This window comes from Euprymna scolopes, chromosome 43 (assembly GCF_053919585.1).
Source record: "Euprymna scolopes isolate OS-2025 chromosome 43, ASM5391958v1, whole genome shotgun sequence".
Classification (NCBI taxonomy): Eukaryota; Metazoa; Mollusca; class Cephalopoda; order Sepiida; family Sepiolidae; genus Euprymna; species Euprymna scolopes.
Genome location: NC_136524.1, coordinates 46,114,661 through 46,137,319, shown reverse-complemented (window position 1 = coordinate 46,137,319; position 22,659 = coordinate 46,114,661). Strand labels below are relative to the sequence as shown.

The 22,659-nt window shown below is 33.6% G+C and overlaps 1 protein-coding gene across 1 annotated transcript in view; it reads right to left on the bottom strand.

Annotated features, from left to right (window-relative positions):
* Positions 1 to 13,371: 13,371 nt before the first annotated feature.
* The window catches only part of LOC145268314 (serine/threonine-protein phosphatase PGAM5, mitochondrial-like), a 59,125-nt gene continuing 49,837 nt past the window's right edge, over positions 13,372 to 22,659 (bottom strand). Inside the window, exon 5 of the mRNA XM_080123776.1 lies at positions 13,372 to 16,707. Coding sequence (XP_079979902.1) covers positions 16,536 to 16,707 — 172 coding nt within the window. The 3' untranslated portion in view covers positions 13,372 to 16,535. The remainder of the gene's footprint in view (positions 16,708 to 22,659) is intronic.

The window sequence follows — 22,659 nt, the reverse complement described above, 5'->3', positions numbered from 1 at the left end:
GGTATTTTCATCACCCGACATTTCATCACACGACTATTAATCACCAGACATTTAATCACGTTTTCATCGCGTGAAAATTTAATCACACCGAGACATTTAATCACTTGCAGATTTCCGAGAGCGCTTGAAGCGTATTTATTATCTTTTCACCACATTATATTTGTCTATTTTTTTTAAATAAAATAGTTATTGAAAAAGTTTGTTTTATAATATTCTGTATTGTTTTTTTTTTAAAGTTCGGTATTGTTTGTTTACATTAAGTAAAATAAAATAAAATAAAACTATTTGCAGAAGTTTGTTTACATCTTTAAAAGAAAAATAGATTAATTAAAATGTTATGTTTATAAGTTTTTTAAAAAGTGGCTGATATTTACTTTAAGTGAACAGATAGCCTCTCCTCTAACCCTTGCATGATTAGCGGTGGGGAGAGGCAGTTTTACCCGATAGATTTTAATCTTTCGTAAAAGTAACCCCGAAATTGTCAAAGGGTCTAAAAATTTAACATAGTAAAAATATAATCACATAAATAACATTATTACATAAATAAATTTTATTTTTTTCCTTGGGAGTGATAATTGTCTAGGTGTCGAGTGATTAAGTGTCCACGTGATGAAAAACCATACGATTAAATGTCTAGTGATTATATGTCCATGATTAATGGTCGGGTGATTAAATATCAGGTGATAAAATGTCGGTAAACCCTCGGGTTTATGCGTTTCTTCTCTTGGCAGGCAAATCTTTATATAGAGGCTTTCTCGAACGTTCCAGCATGTTCACTGTATCCATATGTGAGGGAGCGTAAATAGTTCCTTTTGTTTTATGTGTGTGATGGTTGCATCACGACGTCATGTACCTACTACACATTCTTCATACACGTGGGTGTATCAAAGCGGTGAAATGTTCCTTCTTGGAATTTATTCCGGCCAGGCATAGCGATTGTTATAGTCATCCTAGAAAATATGACATGATTCCATTTCCATTTGATGAAAACCAGTTTTCTGTTTTGTTACAGACCATCTACTTGTTGGCCAGTTGCGTACAAATTCGAAGAATGATGGGAGCCTTCTATCATGTCTGAAAGGGACACAATGTTCAACGAGCAAGATCGGAGATGTACCGCTGTATAATTCATGCTCTCTACCGATCCAAGTTATGACAACAGGACCATTGCCAGCACCCGCAAAATGCAAATCCAGACGGTTCAATGCTTGAGGGCCCAGCTCAATGAAGTTTCCGGCCACGGTTATGGTCTTTAGTGTGGTTTCAAGTGAGGGCCACATCATATCACCTCACATCTTCAAAGTCTGCTTGAAAGTCAACACCAAAGTGTACCTGGGTGTGCTGAAGAGTGTGGTGATCCCCTAGTGCAATCAGATGGCTGCTGACAGATCCTGGGTGTGGCAGCAGGACTTGGTACCAGCCCACAAGTCCAAAGAGACCTAGGCTTGGCTTCAGAAAGAGTGCTACGACTTTGTATTCTTCTCTCACTGACCCTCCTCCTCCTCTGACCTGAACTATTTGCCGATCTCCCTCCGGCGCTTATGGAAAAGGCATGCTCCCAGTTCTGGACTCATATCGAGGCAGATTGAGGCTGAAGGTGGCTGCATTGATTAGATGTCAGCTCTACTACATAATCAAGTTACCTGAATTCATTTTTTCAATAAAAGTTTTTAAATAAAGCTGTAGAGTTGTTTTCTTTAGGGCGACAAATGTATCATTCTACCCTATAATTATTATTTGGAGTTACTCCAAATAATTTTAAATAATGACATTTCTTTATAAATCTTTCTAATTCTCGGATCCTTTGCAAGAAAATAACTTTTAAGTATCTTCACTTAATAAACTTAAACATTAACTCTCTGTCAACATATTTTTTGTTTTTCTGTGATGTTTTCAAGAAAAATAAATTCAAGTGCCTTTAATTCATAAAAATGTCCACGGCCCAAAATATAATTTTAAAGTTAAAATTACGTAACCAGAGATCAATGGTTTCAACTTCTCTATATTTTAAAAGATCTGATAAAATGAAGTGCATTCCAACTAGTTATCACGAAAAGAGGACAATTAATTAGTTTGCTTAAATACAATTTTTATAACAGAAGAAAATTGTATTTATGGAAATGAAAAATTAAGATGTTAACGAGTCAAAATCAATTTCCCATCTGATGAATTACTGCTAAAAACTTAAAATTGCCGTCTGCCAGTGTTTACAGTTTAAAACTGTCATGTGACTCAAATTAATCAATGTAATGACGACACGAAGGCAATCATTAAAATATGAAAAAAAAAAAAAAATCGTCTGGTTATTATTTTCAAACGAATTTAAAAAAAAAGAACTGAAATCCGTTAAAAAAAAATCTTACAAACTTTATTGTATACTTAGCTTCTATTTTGATTGAAGAAAAGTTTTTTTTTGTTTTTTTTTTAGGGGTTGGGGTTGGTTGCTCAATAGCCTTAGAATACTACTTCTCTCCACCTGGGCAACACCGGGTACTCCCGCTAGATTAATGTTTATAAGTTTTATGGTATGGTGAAGAAATAAAATGAAGCATTAATTTGAATTTGGGAACCTCTAATTGTAGAAAAAACAAACAGTGTACACCCTTAAAATTTTCCACAAGGAAAGGGAGACAATCCCCTATCGATCTTTATTAGAGTTGCCTCCCTTTTGTCAACTAATTTTTTTCACAAATTCAAAACTATAACTATAAAATAGACATTAACTCGCAGGATACGAAAATATCTACGGAGTCAGCAACTTTTCTCTTTTCTTTTCCAAACAACAACCAACATGCCTGAGGACGGTCGAAGGACAATCCGATTGAAACGTTGCACAAATAACAATCCAGATGAGAACAATAGTCCGATCAATACAAGTAATATAAGCAACTAGCCCTTATCTAAAAAATTCCAGAACTTTAAAATTAAACATTTTTGACAAACGTGTATGCATATTAAAATGGAAATAAATGAAACATTAATGTCACCAGCTAGCAAGTGCTAATCTAACATGCGCTGCGTTTTGTAATGAAAAACATGATTAAACAACAGAACATTTATATAACTACAAGTTTACAAAAAGATCGCTTGTGAAGGTTTATGGCAACTCGTGTTTTTGATTGGAAAATATTCGATGAATAAGCAGACACGATGGGTTTATCTATCTATTTCTACACATATTTGTTAATGTGAATAGACAATGTGGGACTGCAATAGTATGTGTTAGTTTACCTAGTCCTGGTTAATACGTGTGTAGATGTGCAGGAGATGATGAAATTTGTATGCAAGTCTTGAAGTGTTCCTTTCTTGTTGCCTCCCCCAACGAAAGGAACGAGGGTGAACACATGTCCTTGTGCCCTTCGGGGTATGCTTGGTTTAATCTATGGAGAACTCTGATTCTGTTGATCAGGTAACTATTTTTATAAGATTTATTAATTTAGTATTGGCTTGTTAGATTTGGGGTTCATAACGATTTTCATTAGTTGAAAAATATTGAGTTAACATATTTCTGTGAAAACTCTACTTGCTTTTGAAAGTTGTAGCGAAAGTAATGAAAAACATGACTTATACAAGCGACAACGCTTCTGTCTATTCTGTCAGGTGGTGATGGAATCAAGGAAGGCTTAATATTATTATTTGGCTTAATATTATTATATATTATAATATATAATATATTATTAATATACATATAGCATTAATTTGCATATAAGGGCAATGATAGCTGTAAAAATGCTGAATGGGAAAATAAAGAGCAGTCTATTTTCTTTTTTGGACAGCTGAGAGAGAGAGAGAGAGAGAGAGAGAGAGAGAGAGAGAGAGAGAGAGAGAGAGAGAGACCATAAAGGTCAAGAGTTGGCAAGGAGTTTGGATGAATATTTATTATTATTACTTATAAATTCTAGTTTCATTCAATGCATCCCAACAAAGGGGTGAGAAAGAAAGAGTGTGGGCATTCAAGCCAGTCGTTTTTTGGTGTTCATTTAAATCGCATCTCAATCTTGTTACAAACTGACACATGCACATCCTGAAAATTGACTCCTATAGTGTGAAGACTATTGAAGATTTTAAGGCGAGGTCCTTCAAAAAGTAGTCCCAAGTGGCAGGCTGTTTACAATGGTGCCCGCTAATGCAAAAGTGATAGGAAGCTGCTGCAGAAAAATGCAGGAAGAGCAATGCTTTTAAATATCCAACATTTGCTACTCTTCCCTGACCCCATCACAGCAAAACTTTCCAAGCACAGATCGGGCTTGCTTGTGTTATGTTGATTAATCGGACTATTATTCTCATCTTGAGTGTTATTAGCCCAACGTTTTGGTCGCTGCAACCTGCGACTTTCTTCTGGTGTTGAAAACATGCTTCTTTTTCTCTGCTAAGGAAAAGAGGGTTGGCTCTGCATTACAAATTGGGCTTATTCACCATCTTCAAACTCACCCATGATGACAAGAATGATCAGATGGTTTTCATCATCCTGATTGATGAACAATAACAAGTCCCGATAGTTCGCAATGCCAGTTTAATAAACAGAGAGAGAGAGAGAGAGAGAGAGAGAGAGAGAGAGAGAGAGAGAGAGAGAGAACGAAAGAGACAATGGAAATAGAAGGAAAATGAAAAGATAAGGGTAAAAACAAATTATACTACAAATATACAGTTAGGCACAAGGCTATTAAATCTGGAGTTTTATTAGTTTTTCACTGATTATTATATTCTTTAATATATACATTCTTTACCAATGCAGACTGACAATAATACCCGGCCGGACTGACTATAACATGATCGTCTTCAAATCTTATGTGAATAAATTCCTATTTAAATTGTCCTCTTAGATAATCAAGCCCTACTCAAGTTCCACCATAACAGATCATTAAGGCTGTGACAATAGAATATTCTTTTCATTCTTTTGACTTTCGAGTATATACCTGACACAGTTAAACACACTTAATTAACCGAGAACCACATCAGTCTATATAACAACATATAAGATATTAACAGATATATACTCAAGAGTCAAAACAATGAAAAGAATATGCTGTTGTCACAGCCCTACTGATCATGTTGTCTCACCATCTACTTAACACTTAACCCTTATCCTTGAGTGACCTCCAGGCCTTGATAAGTGGTTACTTCCCAAGTAACAAAAAAATAATTATCATATTAATACTGGTATCTGCTTTACAGATGCTAAAACTTTGTGGATATTGTTTATTATTTATTTGTACTGCTCATGCTTATTAATAAACTAGCTGGCCGCCCGGCGTTGCGCGGTCATGCAATACACTTAAACATTGTATTTTAATTTATGCAGATTGCACATATATTATTATAGAATCAATGCGCTGTTGAATATTATATATTACAAGGAATAATTTGCCCGGTGGACTAATTCGCTAAAAGCAATAAAAAATTTTTTTTAAAGTAATAATGTCATTCATCAAAATCTGTCTGTGTTTGTTTACAATATCACGTCAGTTGATATTTAGACTTGACAGTGAATGCCCTGGATAAGTCACTTCTGATTAATGTTTAGTTTTCGAATATGCAAATGAAGAAATTATTTGCAGCGATTTTAATTGGTATCTCTCCTTTTATTGTAAATTGAACTCATTTATAAAAAAAAATTAAAATAAAATGGCGAGGTACACCCAGAATCGAAGAAGGTCTCATTCGGTCTTTAGCCAAATGCTCTACCACTGAGCTATATTTCTAAATGTTAATAATTCTGACTTTTTTAAGAACAAAAGATTTGTTGTGATTTTATTATCTCCTTTGCCGGTGTAACAAAAAAAAATAACCCTGTAAAAATTCATTTTTTTTTTATAAGAAAGACAAACTACTTTTAGGATCAAAGTTTTTTGATTTTCAATAATTATTGGATAAATTTCTGTACAAAACATATCTAAGAACACTACCAGACATATAAATTACCTTTGTGTGAAATTTGCAAAAGATAGGCTCAGCCATTTTGGAATTTTTTTTTTTTTTTTTACAAAGGCATCACCACATTATCAAGGCCCAGAGGCCACTCAAGGATAAGGGTTAAAGAAGGAACTCACACACAAAGTGACTTTTATAGAGATCATGTCACAAATGAATGAAGTCACTAAAGGATGACGCTATAAAAACATCATAAAATGATGACGGCATCAATTAAAATAAAGTTAGAGAATAACCATGCACAGTAAACGATGACATCATCCACCTAATTAAAGAGAGGGTGAAGTAATGGTAAAACTATCACGTGTTACCCCCTCTCCCAACTCAATAACATTGCTGCCGATCCCAATGTTGTCTCCATGATCTTCTTCTTCATCTTCTCTTCTGGTTGTGTCATCGTCTCTCACATTGGCAGCTGCTGAGGGCACACACACACACACACACACGAGTGCTCAGGTATATAAAAAATAAAATTAAAAAAATAAAATAAAACAGTTCAAAAGAAAGCATAAAAAAACATGTTCGGCCTATGTCAGTTGGGCTTTGGGTGCGTGTGTGACACCATTGTGGGAAAAGTCTGTCGGAGCCTCTTTGTCGTCAGCTCATTTCAATCTACTCCGAGCAACAACTTGTGTGCAGCTGTGTCCAATTTGCAACTTCCCTCAATTGTAATTGTTGTCAGCCGTCACAAACCCTTGTTTGACCCTTGTCAAGATTGACACTAGTGGATATAATTGTTATTCAACATAGGGCCATCCATACTGTTACAGGCACTGTTACTTACCCCACAAAGTAGAAAAAAAATACAGTTGTTTGCAGAGGGACACTGTCTTGTTTCACCTCCCTCACTCATTTACCTGTTCATGTCTGGATAAAGAGGAAGACAAAGAGGGGGAAGCAAAAAATAAGCTCTTATGATGAGATGTTATATTTACCGCTTCTCTCTCTCACTCTCTCATATCTGCCTAATGCTACAATTGCCCGCTCCCATAACACATTGAGTAAGACCACATGGTCACCCACTTGCTCAACAATTGCCAACCCACAAGTTGTGTGTCACGGATTTCTTCTCTTTCATCTTCTCTTCTGTCTGTATCATCATCTCCCATATTGGCAGCTGCCAATAGGGGGGGAGGATAAAGGCATAAGTTCACAAGTATAAAAATAAATTAAAACAAAACACAAACTCTGACAAATGCTGCAAATATCAGTTGAACTCTGCCATCCAGTGTGCCCGACTCGTAATTCTTCCCCACCCAAAACTGTCATCAATCATTGCAAACACAATACATGCTAGCTGTTAATCAAAATGGAAGCCATTACATTATTAAACATCAATTTTCATTGATTTAAACAGTTCGTTTACTTACAATTCTGATAATAGGGCCTTATATCAGCTGCCACAAAGTTAGTCCTGAAATAGTGTGTATTCTCTCCTGATGACCTGACATTATATGGAAACCAAACTGTGTTGATGACCATCTTGATCAAATAGTCAGTGACAAGGATGGAGTTGCGAACTGGTACAGTCACGCAAATCTTCCACATCTTCAGTTCCTTGTGAATAATTGTATGTACAGTTCCCTCACTGACATCAAACTGTGCCCTTATCTCTATAGACACACGATGAGCCTTATGCATGAAATTCTTTATTTAGTCAATCAACTCTGATTTTTTGACTTCCTTACTCCTCCCACACCTCTCATCATCCCTCACAGACTCTCTGCCTTCTTTGAATCTCTTATGCCACTAAAAAATTGATGCTTGATTCATGCAAGATGGCCTAAAAGCAGTCTAAAGCATTTCATACGTTTCTGTGACATTTTTTCAAGTTTAAAACAGAATTTTATTCTTCTAAAGTGACTTCACGTCCAGATTGCATTTTTGAAATTCACCAGCTGTGACAATCAGGCTTTAGTAGGGTGTATTCCAATTCCTGCTATAGCTGTTCATTTAAACCTGAAATCATAAAAGTTAGTCAATCATCTCATAAGATGTATAGTGATAACATACTGAATTTCTAAGAGTCTACGACAATTGTAAATGCCTGTACAGAATAAGACTGGATGCTTATTGAAGATATTATGCGTGTGTGTGTGTGTGTGCGTGCGTGCGTGTAAAATACCTTTAAGAACTATAGCTAAGTAATTTTCAAAATGCAAATAGATTACTTTAAATTTTGTAAAGTACTATTTTCATACAGGTTTAACAAAAAAAACATTTATGAATCAATCAATTTTGCACAAAATTTGTTTATTGTTCAACATGTAAACAGGAGGTCAAAACAACTCATGTGGTTAACTACAATATAAGATTATAAAGACAATAATCTTCATCTAATAATATAACAAAAACACATTGACAAACGTAAACAAATTGGGGGAGGGGGGAGTGCACACCCGAAAAGCAGTAGTGTCTACTAAAATAGCGTTTGAATGCTAAGATATGTCGCGCATACTTTTTAGTCAACTCTATACAAATGACGGCTGAGCAGAATGTAATCAGGACACCTAAAATGTATGAGGATAATCATTTAACTAATGAAAAAATGCAAATAAAAAATATCAGTAAAACGAGAAGCAAACATATAATATGTTGTTCGGCTTGTTTTTTGTTTGTTTGTTGTTTTTGTTTTTTATTTTACAGTACATCAATCACCTATATTGGTTATTTAATGCCAAATGAAGTCGTCAAATATAATTTTATAGTTAGGATAATTATTTTATATTGCTAGGGGACAATCCTCCCAGAATACATTGCACTATATTAGTTAGATTACATTAATCTTGGCATAAATTGCTCTTAGAATAAATTGCTCTCAGAATAAATTGATGTTAGAATAAACTGACCTTTAGCATGTATTGTTCTTAGAATATATTGCCATTAAAATGTATTGCTCTTTGAAGACATTGCTTTTTGAATAATTTGCCTTAATACATTGCTTTTAGAATATATTTCTCTTAGAATGATCTGCTTAGAATAGTGTTGCTTGGTAATGTCATATAATAATAATAATAAAATCAAATAAACAAGAAGGGTCAAGGAGGATAGAAAGACAGAGGAGAGAAAAGTACAAGCCAGACCTCCACTAGATGGGTGCAAAGGACGAGTGCTTAAGGAGGCTTTTTGCCACCCAAATTCAAGTAAGAACCAATGGTTGCCGCCAATGAGAAAATAATGGTAAGCGGCTGTTACGATAATGCAAATTCATCTGCAATGGTTACTGAAAGAGGTGGGCTCTCGGCTTGGGGAAGCCTCATGTTTTGATAAGCTTCTGGGCTTCACTTTTACTCCTGATCTGAAATGGAACACGTGCATTAAATCTGTTGCCAAGGCTGCTAGAAAAATGGTGGGATCCTTCTATCAATCTAGTAGATATCTCACTGCTGATGCAATTCTCTATCTATATAAGAGCTAGGTACATCCAAGGATGGAGTACTGTTGCCAGATTTTGGCAGGAGCTGCTAGAAAGGACTTGTCCTGCCTTGATAGAGTTCAAAATAGACTTAGTAGCTTCGTAGGAGATGTCCTTTTCTCTTCACTGCAACCTCTTTCTCACAGAAGAAATGTTGCAAGTTTGTCTCTATTGTTATTTTCATGGCAAATGCTCGACTGAGCTTCAATCTATGGTCCCCCCTCGCCAAAATTTCACAAGAAACACTCGTCTAGCTGAAAACACTATCAATAATTCCCACCCCTCTTTATCTGTGCCTAAACCTAAACGTACATTCCATGAAAAAAAGCTTCTTTCTTAGAAGTGCACGCCTGTGGAACTGTCTTCCGTTTTCCTGCTTTTCAGCTGACTACAATATGGTTGTCTTCAAGTCCAATGTAAACAAGTTTTTGATGAGCCGTTCCACTTAAGTTAACAAATTTACTGAATTACCATGACTAACAATTACTATATTGTTCAATTGACTACTGTACACTCTTAACCCATATCCTCGAGTGGTCTTTGGGCCCTTGATAAGTGGTGATGCCTATGTAAAAAAAAAAAGAAAAAAAAAGAAGAGTATTGGAAATCTGGGGAAATTTGTCAATCAAACTCCAGAGAATGCCACAAGTTGTTCACAAAGAGAAATATCTTTAATGATGGCCTGTGTGACTACTCCTAGTGAGCAAATAATAATAATGATAAAGCACATCCCCCATGCATCAACCCTGTCTGATACCACACAAAATAGCTGTGAAGGGTCAAGGAGGATCGAAAGTCTGAAGAACTCGACTGAAAGGGATCCGAGAATATTAAGACCTTAAGACGACTTGTCAAAATATCAGACTCCAACTCCTTATTTTAAAATTTTCTAATATTCAATTGTTCTGTTGGAGACAAAAAAAAAAAAAAAAATCAGACTATCTATACTAATCTATTATGTAAAAGAGAAATGTCTTTATGTATGTTCTATTAGAGAGGAATGGGCTAAGTGGGGGAGAAAGACAGGTTTGGTGAGAGGGAGGAGAAAATGATGGGGGGGGGGAGTAATGAGAGAAAGACAGAGAAAGGTAAATAGAAGTTTTAATAGAAATAAATTAAATTTTTGTCCCAGACAATACCGGGTAGCCCTGCTAGTCTATAAAAAAGCTATACATAATAAACAGGATTATTTTGGCACTTAGACTCATTCATACACCAACAGTTGGTTCATTTTTTGCCTAAACAATAATACGATTCGCCAAACCTTTCATTTAAAAAGTTGATGCTATTTAAGGGAAATTGTTGCAATATTCTTTTTGTTCTAATGAAGGGTATGATTACAAAAAAATTATAGACAGGGGTAATAGGAACTGACTAATCAAATGGTGCCGCGCTCTGGTAGCAACCAACCAGAAACCAGAATCACTCCATAAATATCCTGAATCTCTTAAGAATTCTTACACAGCTTTTCGTCTTCACACGAGAAACTACTCTGCTTAAGACTTCTTCGGATTGGCTACATACCGGAAACTCTATTCTCTGTCTTTGTCTGCTAGCGTTTATAATTCAAAGCTTCTCTGGATTGATACTGCCATTTTGTTTGGAACAACATTTCTTTTCTCTTCTGAAACTAAAATGACTTACGGGTCAAAAGGTTATGGGCCTAGTGACAGACTTTACTTCAATGGATCAGAATTAGAATTCGACTTGTGGCAGATAAAATTTTTGGGTTATTTACAAATTAAAAAATTATGCAAGATCATTCAGTCAGAACCTTGCAACTAAACAAACAAACCAAAAAAGAACAGTAGGTACATTTCATTTAAATTTATTATCTTATCAATCTAAACATCTTTTACAACACTTTTACTTACCTCAGGAAGAAACTAGAATCTTAGAAAGATCTACATTATTTCAGAAAATATAGGAGCAGCTGGACTCGTGAAAAACGAATTTCAAAAACTACCTAGCAAATATACCAAGTAAACCAAGTTCAAGAGAGATACAAATAATTGCACTTAAAGGGATGCTTAGAATCTTAAGAAGATCTCCCGGTTGAAACGTATGTAATAGTCGGTGAATATTTGGTATCATTCCAAGTTAGAACAAAATAAAAAAATTGAAAAAAAAAAAAAAAGAATTTCAAAATGGCCACCTGCTCGTTGTTGGATTTCTTAAAAACGCGATGACAAACCGCTTAATTCTACTTAAATTCTTTTCATTTACAATGCATAATCACTTTTTACACTGTTACATCATTTCTAATAATATGCATAATTTTTTTCTTTCCTCAAGCAGTTGGGGAGAAGTCCTTCCACAATGTGACAATTTTTTTTTTTTTCTTTTCAAGAATTCTGTTTCTTTCAGGTTTTCTTTTTTTGAAGTTTTCATAAAAAAAAAACATCTCATAAAATTGCAGCTTTCATTTCCGATAATCCACTCATTCATTTCCTTCATTGTTCACTTAAGGAGAAATCCTTTTAAACTAAGGCAATTTATTTTTTGGTTTTAATTCTACAAAAGCATTTCCAATAAAAATGTGTTGTCTTTGTTGTGACGCTATAAATATATCATTTCTCCAATCTTTAAGGAGAGTGCGTTTTGAGTTTACTTTTGCTAACTTGCTTCCTTTATTTTATCCTTCAGTCCACAGATTCTATATGCAATGTTTCTGACAAAAGGGTAAGAGTTGCTATTTTCTGGATCAGAATCTATTTATCGTACACATATTGTCAATTTTTTAATGAAGAAGAATTTTTTTAGCTCTTTACATCAAGTAGTTTCATGTCTTCTCTGGAATCATGTCCTTAATTTAACTCTTTCACTATTGAAGTTACCCCCATCCATTTAATTTGAAAACTATTTCCATTTAATTTGATACCCCTTAGAAGACTCTTTTGCTAATAAGGATACCCTCTCCTTTAATATAAAACTTGAAACTAGATAATAATTCATTTAATTTGAAAACATTTTCACTGTTGAAGATACCCCTATCTATTTAATTTAAAAACTTTTTCTCTATTGAAGATACCCCCATCCATTTAATTTGAACACTTCTTCACTGTTGAAGATGCTCCCATCCATTTAATTTGAACACTTCTTCACTGTTGAAGATGTTCCCATCTATTTAATTTAAAAACTTTTTCTCTGTGGAAGATACCCCCATCCATTTAATTTGAACACTTCTTCACTGTTGAAGATGCTCCCATCCATTTAATTTGAACACTTCTTCACTGTTGAAGATGCTCCCATCTATTTAATTTGAGAACTTTTTCACTGTTGAAGATACCCCCATTTATTTAATTTGAACGCTTTTTCACTGTTTAAGATACCTCCATCCATTTAATTTGAAAACATTCTCACTGTTGATGATAGCCCTATCCATTTAATTTGAACACTTTTTCACTGTTGAAGATACCCTCATCCATTTTATTTGATACCACTTAGAAGACTCTTTCACTGATAAGGATACTCCCTCCTTTAACATAAAATCCTAAACTAGGTAATAAATTACAATTATTTCAATGGGTTTTTATACTAAAGACAAGACCCCCGCTCCCTGAATTAATGTAATAATCATACTCAAACCCTTTAATAACAGGAATACATCTGCAGCCAATGGTTAACCGGCTCAGCAACCGATAAACTGCACCATGCACCATTATCCCTAAATTTGAATACATTCTTGAAAAAGAAAATCATACAGCATCCATTATCATTAGCTACGATTAAATCCCATATTAACATACATTCCAACCCCATTAACAGAGAACATTCTTCAAAAGGAAAGCTGGAAATAATTTACTGTTTTCAGCATTCTTTGATTTGTTATCACTTTGTGAGTTTGCAGATTATTCAGTATGGGGCACAGATAAAAATCGAATTCCAAGCAAAAAAAAAAAATCTTTGATATACTTATGTATCTCACTAAAATAGGTATCCTCACAAAAAAAAAAAAATAAAAAATAGAAAAAAATAAAAAATATGAATTAGAATTTTAATTAAAGATAAAAACAGTTTTCATGTTTTTTTTTTGTTGTTTTTTTTTTTTTACATAGGCATCACCACTTATCAAGGCCAAGAGGCCACTCGAGGATAAGGGTTATAAAGAGTGTACAGTAGAAATTGGACAATATAGTAACCGTTAGTAATGGAGATTGGGTAAATTTGTCAACTTATATGGAACGGCTCATCAAGTACTTGTTTACATTAGACTTGAAGACAAACATATTGTAGTCAGCTGTTTACCACTCCATCATTCATTATTACTTGGTTAAATGACAAACTGAATCATCTCCCTTTATTTTACAAGTATAGGCGAAGTAGGATTAAAATCATTTTATCTTTAACTAATAGGACTACCCAATGTTGCCCAGATCACATAAAACAAATAGAAGAAATGAAGTTGCGTTTGGACATGCTTGCTAGTCTTAGGATATTGACCATTTTTTGATAACTATATATCACTTTCTATCCCGGGCAAAGTCGAATAGATTTAAAAAAAAAAATTTTTTTTTTTACAAAGTGGTCACCACTTATCAAGGCCCGGAAGCCACTCAGGGATAAGGGTTATTGCAAGTACATTATGTTAGTGTGGAGATTTGATGAAGTGTTTACTTAAGGGGGCGGTTCATTAGGAATTTGTTAACGTTGGACTTGAACACATCCAAGTTGTAGTCAGGTGGGAAGCAGGCAGACGGAACAGAGTTCCACAGGCGTGCAGTTCTAAGAAAGAAGCTTTGTCCATGGAATCCACGTTTTGATTTAGGCACAGATAAATTATACGGATTCCTGTATAAAATAGTATAACAAAACATATTAATGTTCGTTCTCCCAAGCAACATAACCTTTAAGCATACTTGCTTTATCTAGGATATTGAGCACTCTTTTATTAGTATATACAACTTACCAGTTTTGACATTGTACTGTTACTCTTATGACTCCTAGGCAACATCAAGTAGATTTTCTTGTATAAACTAGTATAACAAAGCACAGTGAAATTGTTTATCCTGGGTGATGCGGCCTTTAAATATACCAGTTCTATCAAGGATATTGAGCACTTTGTATTGACTAACTTATACTCCTTACAATACATGATATTGTATTTCTCCTATTTTGGCTTGCGGGCAACACCATGTACTTTGTTTAGTATATAACATAATAAAATAATAACAAAGAAAGTCTTTCTCCCGAGCAACGCTGCATTTAAATATACCCGCTCTACCTAGGATATTTAGCACTCTTTGATTACTTTGCACCAATTACCAGATATCATACTGTATTATGACTATTATAAATCCCAGACAACACTGAGGAGATTTTTTTATAAAATAGCATAACAAAACGTAGGAGATATCCTTTTCTCTTCCCTACAACCTCTATCTCACGGAAGAAATGTTGTGAGTTTGTCTCTGCTTATCAGTATTTTCATGGCAAGTGCTCGACTGAGCTTCAATCTATGGTCACCCCTTGTCAAACTTTCACAAGAAATACTCGTCTAGCTGAAAACAATATCAATAATTCCCCGCCACTCTTTATCTGTGCCTAAACCTAAATGTAGATTCCATGAAAAAAAGCTTCTTTCTTAGAAGTGCACGCCTGTGGAACTATCTTCCATTTTCCTGCCTTTCAGGTGACTACGATCTGATTGTCTTCAAGTCCAATGTAAACAAGTTCTTGATGAGCCGTTCCACTTAAGTTAACAAATTTTACCAAATTTTCATTACTAACAATTACTATATTGTCCAATTGACTACTGTACACTCTTAACCCATATCCTCGAGTGGTCTTTGGGCCCTTAATAAGTGGTGATGCCTATGTAAAAAACAAAAAAAAACAAACAGTGATATTGTTTTGTTGTTGGGCAACACGGTTATCAAACATATGTGTTCTATCCAGGATATTGAGCACTTTTGATTGACTAATGAGTACCACTAATTTGGTATGATACTGAATTACTCGTATTACTCCTGGGCAATGCCATGCACTTAGCTATGATTTGTAATTAACTAAACAAGTCACTCATCTCTCAGCTACTGTGTGTTGATCATTCTAATACTAAGTTTTTAATATCCCTGTTAGTAGTTAGAAAAAGAGTGACTGTTTCCAACTAATTTACAGTGTGTTCGTACATACCGTAAACATGTATGTAAATTAAGTGGCACAATAAGTTTCTTTCCTTAGGGATAATATAGAAGGGAAGATACTTATTGTTTTCAATTGTTTTGGAAAAATTTCTTAACATTATGTTACATTATGGTTTTGAATTTTTTTTAGATGAGGATTGATTATTTGTGTTATTTGGATTCTTCAGACTACTGTTCTCGTCTTGAATTATTATTTATACAACATTTTGGTTTATGTAACCTACAACCTTCTTCAGGTGTATCTTTTGAGATAATGATTGAAAATTCATATTATTTAAATTCTTCAGACTACTGTTCTCATCTTGAGTGTTATTTTCACAATGTTTTGGTTGATGTAACCCCCCAACCTTCTTCAGGTGTATCTTTTGAGATAATGATCAAAAATTCATATTATTTAAATTCTTCAGACTACTGTTCTCATCTTGAATGTTATTTTCACAACGTTTTGGTTGATGTAACCCCCCCAACCTTCTTCAGGTGTATCTTGTCAAAGCCAGAGAATCTTTCCATTGAAGTTGGAATCTGTACGGAATTTCAAATTGAATCCTTTATTTAATCTATGAGAGTACCATACTCTCGTTCTGTCAGCCAGCCATTACCGGGTAGAAGTACTAAGTAACTCTCGCAATTGCATTTTGGGTATTCTCATCTTGCCTGATATGTAAATATATAAAATATTTTTCCTATTAATTTATTTGGAACTGCGATTTTCACCTGTGTCTCTGTCAGTATAAATGTCAGGAAAAAAAAAATCATTTTAGGAAAGTAAGGATGCTATTTCACTCAGCATATTTTTTTTTCTTTTTATCATACATACCATTCACACATTAACTTTTTGATTTTTTCATCTTAGATCTATTTAAAACAAGGAACGTGCACAATACATAATCAGCATTTTCATTGGAAGTAAACATCTTTTTGTCTCATCTCTTTTTCTAAGACTAAACACCGCCTCTTTTGATATTCAAAACGAAAGAGGAACGATGGTAAAAAAAAAAAAAAAAAAATCTACGGATAACAAAGAAGAGACATTTGTACCAACTTTAGAGAACACTATTGCTTTTTGTGGTGTGCGAAAGTTTATTTTGAGGTAGATGTCCTGAATCTCCTAGCATTTTCAGACACACTCTTCCATCAGGGCGGATTGTAATCCATGTTATGCTTGCATGGTAGAGACGGAATCGAAGCCATGCTTCTGGAGGAAACTGCAGAGCTCTGGGAAAAGAAAAACAAAAACAAAAAAAAAAAATCATTGTAATTAGGTTTACAAATAAAAATGTTTTTTATACTGATATGTATATACAAAATAAACTTTACTTTAGGATAACAACACACACAAAAAAAAACGCACATAGATAAATAAACAATAACAACAAAAAAAAATAATAATAATCATAATTACAATCTAATTTATAAAACTCACTATGACTGTTTGTCTGCCTGCCTGTTTCCATATTTTCAAACTATCTCTTCCGAAACTAGACCTGGTGCTAGGAGCCTTAAATGATTGGATTTATTATGGACCATTCTTTTATTGTTATTTATGGGTCTCTAGCCGGTTAAAATAGTTTTTAAGGGGTCAAAATCGAAACAATCATTACACATTTTTTACATTCATCTTAGTTTATTTTTAATTAGTTCATATACGTGTCACCTTGGTACAGTGGTAACATCACCAACTTTATATGCTACAGTTTTAATTTCAGTTTCGATTCTAGCTGATGGCACCCAAAACTTTTTTTTTTTACTTCTGAAATCACAACTCTATAATAATATATACAAAATCTGGACAAATTAAAATATCATATTTAAACATATTTTACGACCGGCCACAGGAATATACCGTACATACCAATAACTTGGTTGCAAATTAATTAGGGGAGGAGTGATAAATGAATAAACAGTTAGATATTTCACTACTCGAACATACCCGTTTATTTGTTTGTTTTTCTTTTCTTTACTCTTGTGATTCCGGTCCTTTCCGCATTGCTTTTGGCTTTTAAAACTTCCATATATTCCTTTACCAGCAATGCTTCAAGCAAACTACCATTTACTCTTATCGTATTATTATATCATATTAAAGCATATTTTACGATCATCCCACCCCCCGCTCACAAGTAATAATAATAAATAAACAAATATATAAACAAAAACACTAGTATAAAATAAAATATAAGAGAAAAACATCCACATTAAAACTAGGTCAGTTCTTAACACAAAGTAAGCAGAAACCAGATCCCTGCCAAAAAGGACAAAGAAACAGGTGAATTCGAAGTCAAATTACTCTTGCTTGATAAACGTGCACCTAATGGCTACTAAAAATGAATGTATGAATAATAAAGAATCTGATTGGCTGAGTAGCAACCAGTACCATGGGAACATATAAAAACACATAGCAACATGATTTCATGCAATAGCCTGATGAATCTTCATGAGGATGAAATGCAGAAAATTCTGTAGCTTAATTGCCATATGTATTTTCAAAATTTACTAATTAACTACACGGTAGAACGATAAATTTGTCGCTCTAAAAAAAAAAAAACAACACTAGTTTTATTTTAAAACTTTTATTGAAAAAATTCAATTTAGGTAACTTGATTATGTAATAGAGCTGACATCTATTCAATGTAGGCACCTACAGCCTTAATCACCGTCTTGATATGGGTCCGGAACTGGGAGCATGCCTTTTCTCCAAGCGCCGTTGGGAGCTTGACAAATACTCAGCAGACGGTGGTGATCAGGCTGTTTTTGGTGTTATGGAAGGTCATGTTGGCGATGTTCTCAACATATGACCAAACGGAGTAGCCCGGGGGGGGGGGCAGTGAGAGAAGGGTACAAAGTCGTAGCACTCCTTCTGAAGACAAGCTTGAGTCTCTTTGGATTTGTGGGCTGGCGCTGAGTTCTGCTGCCACACCCAGGGTTTGCATCAAAGGATCACCACACTCTTCAGCACATCCAGGTACACTTTGTTGTTGACTTTTAAACCGACTTTGAAGATGTGAGGTGGCATGATGTGGCCCTCACTTGAAACCACACCAAAGACTAAAACCGTGACTGGAAAGTTTGTTCAACTGTGCCCTCAAGCGTTGAACTGTCTAGATTTGCATTTTAAGGGTGCTGGCAAGGGTTCTGTTGTTATAACTTGGTAATTTGGATCGATAGAGAACATAAGGTGTTACAACAGCACATCTCTGATCTTGCTCGTTGAACATTGTGTCACTTTCAGACATGATAGAAGGCTCCTTGGGATTTGTACACGACTTGTCAACTAGTAGATGGTTTGCAACAAAAATAGAAAACTGGTTTTCATCAAATGGAAATGGAATCGTGTTGCCTTTTCTAGGGCGACAATTTTAGCGTTCCACCCTGAATTTAAAATTTTATATTTTCAAAGGAAATATAAAAGTTCATATTAATATTATAGATTTAACCGATCTTAATAAAAAATATTCAATATTTGAGATAGAGTATCAGTATACGAGTGGATTTAAAATTATGCAAATCATGATTTACAAACATTTATTGTTCATAAAAAAAGAAATGCAAGATAAAATGGAGTATTTTCTTATGCCATGGAGTTAAAAAAAATGTTTTTCTTTAGAGGAAAAAAAGGTTAGCAAAAACATTTTATAGAGCATCTTACATAACTGGTTAGCACATAAATAAAAAGCTTCAGAGTTTGAAGGAAAAATTATATAAAAATATTTTTAAAATTATATAAAAATTATATAAAAAGATGCAATATATATATAAATAAAAATATAAAAAAATTATATAAAAAGATGCAATATGTATATATATATATATATATATATATATATATATATATATATATATATATGTATATATAATGATATATAAAAATTATATAAAAAGATGAAAAAAATATACAAAAACTATATAAAAAGATGAAAAAAATATATATATATATATATATAAAAATTATATAAAAAGATGCAAAAAAAAAAAAATAAATAAAAAAAATAGGACATTATGCGCCTGAGGAGTCCTAGAGTGGATGAAACGCCGAATATTCAGTGTAGCTTAATCGCCATATATATTTTATAAATTACTAACTAGCTCTACCTATGTATTGAGCACTTTTGAAGTAAATACTTAAAGTTTACGCATAAATCTATACTTTCGTATATTAATTTTATGTGAGTAAATTAAGTAGTTATATATAAAGATATATAAGAATTATATAAAAAGATGCAAAAAAAAAAAAAAAAAAAAAAATAGGACATTCAAATTAATGTACAGGTGTGAAGATGCAATTGGACAATAACAAAATCCAACTAATGAAGCTGGTTGAAAATTGATCCAATCTGTAAATCCATTTCTGGTACAGACATCTGTAGACTTGGAATAAGAATATCCAGATTGCATAAGTTCTTTAGTTTTTGGAGGATTAAATTGGAGATTGCGCTGGAAAAATCGTGAATGTAATTATCATAGGTTGAAGAGGATTTGTTGAAATGCATTGAGCTTTGCAAGATAAATGTAGATTTTCTTAATTGCTATAAATTTTACGGTGAAAGATCTTGGTTTGGTGCTTGTTTATACTGTTTATATCATGTGCTGCCAAGGTTGAAATGAGTAGAAAATATGGGCAGTAATCTACTTGTAAGAAGCGGGGGGTCGCTTAAAGGAGAATCAAAGTAGTAAAATGTATTTTGAATGGAAGCAGCCAAGATAAAAGTAAAGATAACTAAATCTTAGGGGTAGGTTGTGGGGGGGGAAGAAATACTATCTAGACTGATCATGCATGGGCTAAAGTCAAGATGGGGAGGGAAAAGAAGGATGGGAAAATGGGAAAGGTATAGGGTTTTGTACTCTGGTGAATGGTCCAGTATTAAATTACTGTTTTCTATCCCCCCCCCTCTCCGAATATTAAATTGTAGGGATATAACAGATATATACAAGATTAAGATGTACATCAGCTACTGCTGTGTCCAAACCGAACTTCATGTCCACCCGGGCAACACTGGGTATCCATGCTAGTCTACTATATAAATCTCACCTGTCTGTTTAAATGTATCTATGTATATATGTATGTATGTATGTATGTATGTATGTATGTATGGCTAAATCTTTCGACAGAGGCGACAGATTTTCACGAGATCAGTATTGTTTTGAGGCTCGACCCTTCGGACGACAAAAATAAAAAAAAATGGCTAAAAACATTTATTCCTTCACCCTCAACTAGGCACTTTTCTACAAGGAGAGTCGGTTTTTTGGTTTTTGCGTCACTATTTTTGCAAGCCATTGTATCAGCTGGATTGATTTTACTAATTTCAACGTTCCAAACTTTTGGTCACGTCATGGAGTAAGGATAAGACGTCAGGTTTTCTTTCACTTTCTTTTCCACCTTCGCGTCACGGGTTTGAGCCTGTCTGCCTATTACCACTTTTTTTTTTTTTTTCTCAATACACACCTTCAAACACCCGGGCAACGGCGGGCACTCAGGCTAGTTTTTAATATGAGGTAAATACTGGACAAGCACCTATTGTCATGTAATCTAGAGATATATCAACAGTTTATTTGTTCTACTAACCTTTTCAGTTAAAGACATGATTTTTTTTTTTAGTTCTACTTTATTTTTGCTGGTGGCAACCAAAATACATTTCTTCTTACTTTCAATATTTTTATCATAATTAAAAACGTAATAAGTTCTTTTTTTTTTTTTTTTTTTAAAGAAAATGTTCAAACAAATTTTTCTTGTTTTTTCAAAATGGTTTTATTTTTAATAATTATTCATAATTATGTTATTGGTCTTTTTTTCTTTCAATCAGTTTTCAAAGAAAACATTCCAAAAGGTATTTAAACTTTTCCCATTATGAACACTGAACAACAATCCGGATTCATTTTAGTATTGAAAAAAAAAAAAAAAAAAAATTTTACAAAATAAAATTTTTTTTTATGTTAACTATTTTTTATAAAACATATTTATATGAAAGAAAAATTAATTTTTATTACAATATATTTTAGTTAAAAAAAAAAGTTTTGAAAAAATAAATTTGATTAGTTATGATTCATTTTCAGAAAAACAGTCCCTACAATTCCAAAAGCAATAGGGGTCAGGAACACAAAACGATACAACATTGTAAATGGGGGCTCCAAAATAAACTAAACCCTTGCAAAACGGAATTGTCTCAAATCAAACAATTCCCAGTCGTTCCTGCAGTTGAAGAAGCGCTGATACAAAAGGCATTCACTGAACATATGTTAGCCTATGTCATGGTAACATATATTGAATGAGTTCTTAACAGCATTTTGTATAGATTTTTAATCTTACCTTATTTTCCTAAACTTAACGTGTCCAACAGCGTGTCGACCACCATTTGTATTTAAAAAAAAAAAAAAAATCGGTAATCAGTGTTTTTCTAGCCAATTAACATTTTACATAAAATAAAACACTAAAAAATTATCCTGTTTGGTAGAAAAGTAACTTATCTTACCTTCTATTTTGTGCTTTCATTCCTCAATTGAGCGATGTGAGCATCCTCTAACAATGTTTTTGAAAGTTAAGCTACTATGTTATGCTCAACTAGTGCAGGGGGGGGGGGGGCTTTGCCCGGACGCAAAATACACTTACATATGATATTTTAATTTGTCCAGACTTTGTATATATTATTAAAGAGTCGTGATTTCAAAAGTAAAAAAAAGTGTAATCAAAGTCAAAACTGTAGCATTCAAAGCTGGTGACGTTACCACTATACCAATGTGACACAAATATAAACCGATTAAAAGTTAAAAATAAACCAAGATGAATGTACAAAATGTTTAACGATATTTTCAATTTTGACACATTTTTGACTCCATAAAGACAATTTTAACTGGCTAAAGACTCTAAAAGAACAGCCTGTAAAAAATCCAATTGTTTGAGGCTCCTAGCGCTAGCTCTGCGGCTTTGTTTCGGAGGAGATAGAGTTTAAAAATATACAGACAGACAGACAACTGTTTATATATTAGATTACCTTGATTTTTATTCTTAAATTGTATTTCTTTGAATAAAATAAATTTCTAATTTACTTTTTAAAGTCTTACAAATTTGAGTTTAAACCACTGATGACCATCTTGCATAGAAAATAGTTTTTATCTTTAACTAAATGTTAACTTACCTACTACGTTTTTTATTATTTTTTTTATTTATTTATTATTATT